This window comes from Cucumis sativus, chromosome 3, assembly GCF_000004075.3.
Source record: "Cucumis sativus cultivar 9930 chromosome 3, Cucumber_9930_V3, whole genome shotgun sequence".
In the NCBI taxonomy this organism is placed as follows: Eukaryota; Viridiplantae; Streptophyta; class Magnoliopsida; order Cucurbitales; family Cucurbitaceae; genus Cucumis; species Cucumis sativus.
Window position 1 is genome coordinate 1,225,975 of NC_026657.2, and position 6,992 is coordinate 1,232,966.

General features: G+C 26.5%; 1 protein-coding gene across 1 annotated transcript; it reads left to right on the top strand.

The window, feature by feature from the left end:
* Positions 1 to 546: 546 nt before the first annotated feature.
* LOC101206077 lies at positions 547 to 1,726 on the top strand. The gene has a single exon (XM_004148694.3). It carries the CDS (start codon positions 634 to 636, stop codon positions 1,309 to 1,311), a length of 678 nt encoding a protein of 225 aa, XP_004148742.1. The 5' UTR covers positions 547 to 633; the 3' UTR covers positions 1,312 to 1,726.
* The last annotated feature ends 5,266 nt before the right edge of the window (positions 1,727 to 6,992 follow it).

Genomic DNA, 6,992 nt, shown 5'->3' on the forward strand with positions numbered 1-6,992 from the left:
AAGATGGAAATGATTGTTGTTAAGAAGTCACATCCTTCTTCCAAATAGGGAACAACCCAATCTATAGGTTTGTATATCATATTATTTAAAAAGATCGTACCTAGTAGAACCAGAAACTCCCTTCTAAGACAAAGTAGGTACAAAAAAGAGTACATTCGACCATCCAAACTCGTTACAGTAAAATAATAAATATAGATTAAGAAGAAACGAGCTTGATTGGGTGATATTGACATAACTTGTGTTTTATATATAGTTTTTGAAAAGCTTAAATGGTAAAGTTTGAAGTAATATATTTGTTTAAATAACAATTGAAGGGTTAATTAATAAAAAGGAAGTAATTAGTTTATGGAATAAAAGGTTAAGTAGTAATTTAGTTAGAAACAAGAAAGATGAAAAGGGCGAAGTTGAAATGGAAAGAGAAAGGAAGAGAGAAATATTAGAAGAAGGCGGAACGGTTAACCAAGGAAAGGGAGGAGGGTTAGTTAAAAAGTAACCATAGTTAAAACGTCCCCACTAACATGTAGAAGCTTTATAAAGTTTCAGGCTATGTGAAAAAAAGGCATAGCCATTTGTTTTTGCAAAGAAAGGAAGAAAGAAATTTTCTCACTAACAACACACACACACAAAAGAAGAATGGCGTTCTATGGCGATGAAGATGATCTATGGAAATGTCCAAAACACCCTTCTAAACGGCGGAGGATCGGAATTTGTCCTCTCTGTCTCCGTGACCGTCTCGTCACTCTCTGTCCCGATTGTGCCAACGTCCGCCCTTGTAATTGTTGCGCTACAACCAATACTACCACCACTTCTTCATCATCATCATCATCTTCTTCTTTCTCTCGTTTCTCCTCTGCCGATCTCGGATCCGTCGGCCGTCTCTCCAATCTCATCGACGGTGAACCGGCTTTCCGTCGTTCTCGCTCTCTCGCGGCGATTCCGTTTCTAAGATCGCGATTTGTTGCTGATTCTGGGGATGATTGTTCCTCGTCTGGTAATAGTGCTAGAACGTCCTCGTTTTGGTCGATTTTCAAGTCGAAGAGTAAGAAGAGGAACGACGGTGGAAGAATGGAAGCCGCGGTGGAAATTGATTTCAGACGGAGAGCGAAGGAAGTTGCGGAAGTTGAAGAGGCTATGAGACGGAAGTTGATGATCCGCTCGAGATCGGTTGCGGTTGCGGATTCCGGTGGGAGAATTGTCCGGCCACCGGTGAAAGCTAAGACCTGGTATTTTCCGAGTCCCATCAAAGCATTCCGGCAATCGAAGCTACCTAAACCCGTTCTCACGGAACGGTCTCCGTTACACAGAGGTTGAATTTTGAATTTATTATTATTTTCTTTTTTTTCTCTTCTAATTTTTCAAATTTCGAATTGAAAAGTTAAAATCCGAAAGGAAAAAAAAAATATTCAAAGAAAGACGAAGGTGAAATTTAAGAATATTTGCACATTATTATTATTATTATTATCAATATTATAATTTATAATTTTATTATTGTAAATGGTGGTGTAAATTATGAATATTTAATTAAGGTGTAAATGTGGAATTTTAGAAAGATGCGGGGCCAAAAATAGTAAAATGAATAAATAGGAGGGGCCAAGAATAGCAAATTTGGAGATATTGATTTTTGATAAAGGAAAGAAAAAAGTGTCAATTATTGAAAGAAATTGGGATATCAATTCCTCATCTCATTCAAATCAAATGGGACATTACAATATATTTGATTTGGTGACATTTTGCCAAACTTTACTTTTATTTTTTTATTTTTTTAATCATTATTTTTCAATTTTAATATAGTAATGTAGAGAGAAAATGTTTCTAAGTTAAGCAATTTATTTTTTTTAAGTGCAAATTCTTATTATTACCTACCTCACATTTCAAAATAATGTAAACTTATTCATTTCTTTTCGGCCCTACTCCTTCCTTAAGTTTGTGGTTCCCATATATGAACCCTTCCACTCATACTTTCCTCAAAATTTAGGGTTTAAATTTAATGAAAAAGAATGGAATAAACCTTTAATTGATGATTAACTATTTTTTTTAATGAATTGAGAAGAAATAATTGATGTTGATGTTTATGTGAATCAATCATCATATTACTACTACACATATGATGCCAAATGCTAAAGGGAAAAAAAAAAGTTTACAAATTTCTTTAATTTTCTCTCTCCCTAAATGTTCTTCTTTTTTCTCTCTCTCTTGAAACCAGCAAATCCATTGTAGTGTATGAGGTGGCCAAATTTCAATAAAGATTCTTTTTCAAACAGTATATATATTGATTCAGATTCTAATTCAACTTTAATTTAAAATTATTATAAACTCAGTTCATCAAACTCACTTCCAAAACCCACTTTAATTAACCACATAATTAATTAACTACTTTCGCCTAATCATATTATAACGGCGCAATTAATAATTCAACTTAGTATTAATTAAATTATAGGTTTATATTTACTATTCATATACTTCGAACCTTAGCACATGCTAATTAATTATTTTCTTTCAGATATGAACTAATTAGAATAAGCATATATTAGAATTTTTATTTTTCTTTTTCTCTTGTCAATACATAATTTTCTAATCCTACAATTATACTTTCGGTTAGATCTCTAACGACCTAATTAATTTAATTGAAAAAAAACTTTTTTTCTAAAAACAATGAATTTGTGTGAATATGTATATATATTTCTTTTTATTAATGTTGAAAAAAAAATTGAGATATTTTATGTTGAATGAGTGAACTTTATATTAAAATTTTAAAGCTTAGTTTTGGCCTTTTATTCTCATTTGTATTATGTTATGTATTTTTGACTTTCAAAACCTATCCGTAACCGGAATGAATATTCTTAAATCTTAAATACATGCATATATTAATACCTCACCATGTTGTGTTATGGCCTCATACATCCTTTTCTTAATATTTTTTACTTGAGATATGTTTTTTAAATTATCACAAGTTTATTTATTCAATACAATCATTTTAAATGAATAATTCCTTCTCGTGTAGATTCAAATTTTCAACTTTGTTGTTCGATAATATACTTTTATATTATTTTGGTGTATGGTATTCATTTTGGTAGTCATTTCTAACGCGACCAATATTATTACCATGTTGAGTCTCTTATTAATATACTCAATAGGCAAATTTCATGTGCTTTAGATTTTTCCTTTCAATTTGTGCAATACAAGTTTTGGGTTCAATTTTCTAAGACCTCTTCGTTTTTGGGTGGTTAGCTAATTGTCCTAAGCATAATATTTCCTTTTCTTTTTAAAAATATGGATAATAAAATAATATTTTTATTATCCCCATGTAAGGTATAATTTGTTTGTGAAAAAAAACTCTCAATTTTTTAAAATAATTCTTTTTTGAAAACAATACAAACAACCAATTTGGTTGGGTTGTATTTTTTATATATAACGTTGTATTTGTCAACCAAAAATCTAATCTAATTTTTTCAAAGATAATATACGTTTTTTTCTCGAACGTCAATTTGAATAAATCCCAATAAAATAAAATAAAAACCTTCAATTTAAATTTAAATTGAATTTGAATTTGAATTTATTTTCCTTTTTAAAGCAACGAAAGTCAAAAGCAATCCAGCCATCAGATTGGGTGTTTGGAAATTTTGGAATACTAAAATATAATATAACAATACATACATACAATAAGTAAATAAATAAATAATATATATATATATATATATATATATATATAATTTTTTTTTTATAACAAATAATATTGAGTCAAAGATTTTGTTTAATTAAAACTAGGTTGGGATGGGGAAAAGAATTTTTTTCTTAGTTTGATAATTGAAAATAAAATTCATTGTATGTGGATTTATTTTTTATAATTGAAAGTTTTGTTTCGTTATATTCATATTTTTCGAATTGAAAAAATAATTTTAAAAAGAAAAAGAAATTTATTGTTTTGATTTTTTAGTTTTTGAATGCTACAATTATGGGGATGGAGGAGATCAAGCTAAGCTATCTTAACAGTTTATTGTATTGACTTATTTTTCAAATTGATTTGCAATCAAAGCCTATAGATATTGATTACTACTATTTCCATGTTAAATTTTGTGATAAAGAAATCTTTTATTTTTAGTTCCTATAATTTTCTTCTACTTTACTATATTTTTAGTATTTAGACTTAACATTTCTATTTTTAATATTAAACTTTTCGTGAAAGTTTTTCCTTAATTAAACCTATTAATTTTAAGACAATTTTAGTTTCATGAAAATTAAAATTAAAAATGAGTTTCTTATGCATATAATGGAAAATTTTATTAGAGACTAAGTTATGTTTATTTATAAACTATAAAGACTTTTTGGAATTGATTTGATAATGTTTGTCAGATAGGGATTAATTAAAATGCTAAAATTATCCAACTAAAATATTACAATTTTGAAAAGATTAACAAATTTAATTTTTTAAAATTTAAATGTTTTAAAAGATTAATAAAAGAAAAAATATGAAAGTTTATGGTAAATGAAATTGATTTTCTTGTAATCTTATTAATTATTTATGTTAAATTTAATAGTCATTTTCAATATAGTGGTTACCCTATCAAATTACTAATATTATGGAAACTGTCCACTAAATCTAAATAGAAACAAAAGGAAAAAACGTGAAAAATTATTACATATTAAGACAATAATAAAATATATGAGATTTCTTTTTCTTTTTCTTTTTCTTTTTCGGATTTTTGTTCAATTCATTTATTGAAATAACTCAATTTCCTTCCTTTTCTTCTTCATAATTTCTTCAATAATTAGAGCACTTTTTTTTTTCACAAAATATATTCTTCCTTAGCTTGTTGGATTATATTGAAAAATAATTTTTAATAATCTACACCTAATTAGTTGTAGATTCACATGTTTCATATATATATTAATATTAAAGGAATGAATATTCTTATTAAAAATGCAACACATATATTTTTAGTAGATTTAGATATTAGGGTTTTCTTAGATGTGCAGCAAATCCCACTACTTTTTTTCTAAAAAATAATTTATTAAAAAAACCTACCACTAATATATATATGAAAAAAAAATGAATTTAAGTTCAATAAATAAATAAAAAATTAAAGGGCTTATATATCACATCCTTCTAAACCCTAAATCCAATATCATACATAAAAGAGTTGAGATTTTGGTGTATAGTTATTATTCAAAGTATTAGATAACATATTTAAGACATTATAACAATTCGACCACCATAATCTAATCGATAAATTAAACTTTAATTTATCAAAGATTTATTTAAATGTTAGTCGTTTACTATTTACTTCGGTATATAACAACATATATAATAAAGTAAAATTAAACGATTAAATCTTTTGTAACGACAAGAGGGTGTAGGAATGAACCAAGATGAAGATGCCCTATGAAATACATACAAGTATATAAAAGTCCAATTTGAATGATAAAAGAGAAGAATGGTTGGGGGTGAAATATAACAAAAACCATGTGAAATGTAATAATAAAGGTCACAGATATGTAGAACTTTATATATATAATTTTCTTTGTTATTTTTGTGTATATATAATTTTGCAAGTGTTTATTTTGAAAGCATGAAGATGGGATATTTGTCGAGTGCAATGCATAGAGCAGACATTTTTTAATTTCTTAAATTGTACCTACTTGTCTCTACTTTATGTTTCTTCTTTTCTAATATTCCATCATTAAAAATTAGAATATTTTTTCATAAAGAAAAAACATTTTTTTTTCATTCTAAAATATACTTTAAATTATTTGTACCCTCTTATAAAATGTTGATTCTATCGTACATTGTTTTACGTCGTGTCGTGTGGTTGTGTCCCTCGCTTAAGTTTTTGTATTAAGGTTTCAATTATTGTTAAATAAATATTAAGAAAGAGGTCACGTTACCATAAAGGTGATTTTCTTTTTTCAACTCTTTATTTTTGTTAAAAAATATTGTGTATATATTAAATACATTAGAAAAAGTGATATAGTGTAGTTAATAATACAATATATGTTAGTTTATTTTTTGTTTGTACCAAATATGCATGTAATGTATTTTATTGTAACTTCATGTATATGTATAGTTCGTAATGCATAATATTGCTACTAATCATTAAATGTCATTAATACATAGTTTAGTATCCATTTCTTCTTTTCGTTATTGTATCACATGTCATTAAATGTTTAATTGTTTTTTATATATAAGTTATTGCTTGATAACAATTCTATGTGTATTTGCACATAAAAAGTTGGTTTTATTTCTTTTACATTTGTTTTCCCCTTCATATATTTAACAAAACAATTACTATATAAAATCTGCAATCGAAAAATCCAGAAACTTGTGTCAATTATTGTAATTTATTAGATAGAATCGAAAGAGTTAGTAAATAGAATCTAAAATTTTATTTTTTTTTTAACTTTGTTAATTTTATAGTTTACATACCCCTTTAGATTATTTGATCTACACATCTGATGCCATTATAATTTTATAAAAGTTTTACATAGGAATATAATTAAAGAGATTGTTTTTGTATGTTTTAAAAAATGTATTTTAAGCACTAAGAGTGGTCTAAACAAATTTCATATCTTAGTTATAAATGAATTAATTTATCACAATGAATGATAGAAACATAGGCCGGTAGGGTACTTATTCATGATAGAAATTTATTAATAACCACAATTCATGTCATAATTATTATGTTGATAGACACCTAATAATTGAAAGATATATTACCCCATAGTTGTGATTGAAATATATAGATATATAAAGAGCTTATCAATGATGTATTGTGTCTTTCATTGAAGTTTACATTTGATAGGAGCCTTTCATATTGACTTAAATATAGCAATTAAGATTTAGTCTTTATCTCTTGTCTACCATTTTTCTTCTTGTTTCCCTTCGTTTAATTATGAATCTACATTTTTACCGTAGTTTAATTCTTTGAGAAAAAGAGTAAATAGGTTAGAAACAAGGTATATGATAATCATGAAGTATAGAAATCTTATTACTAAAC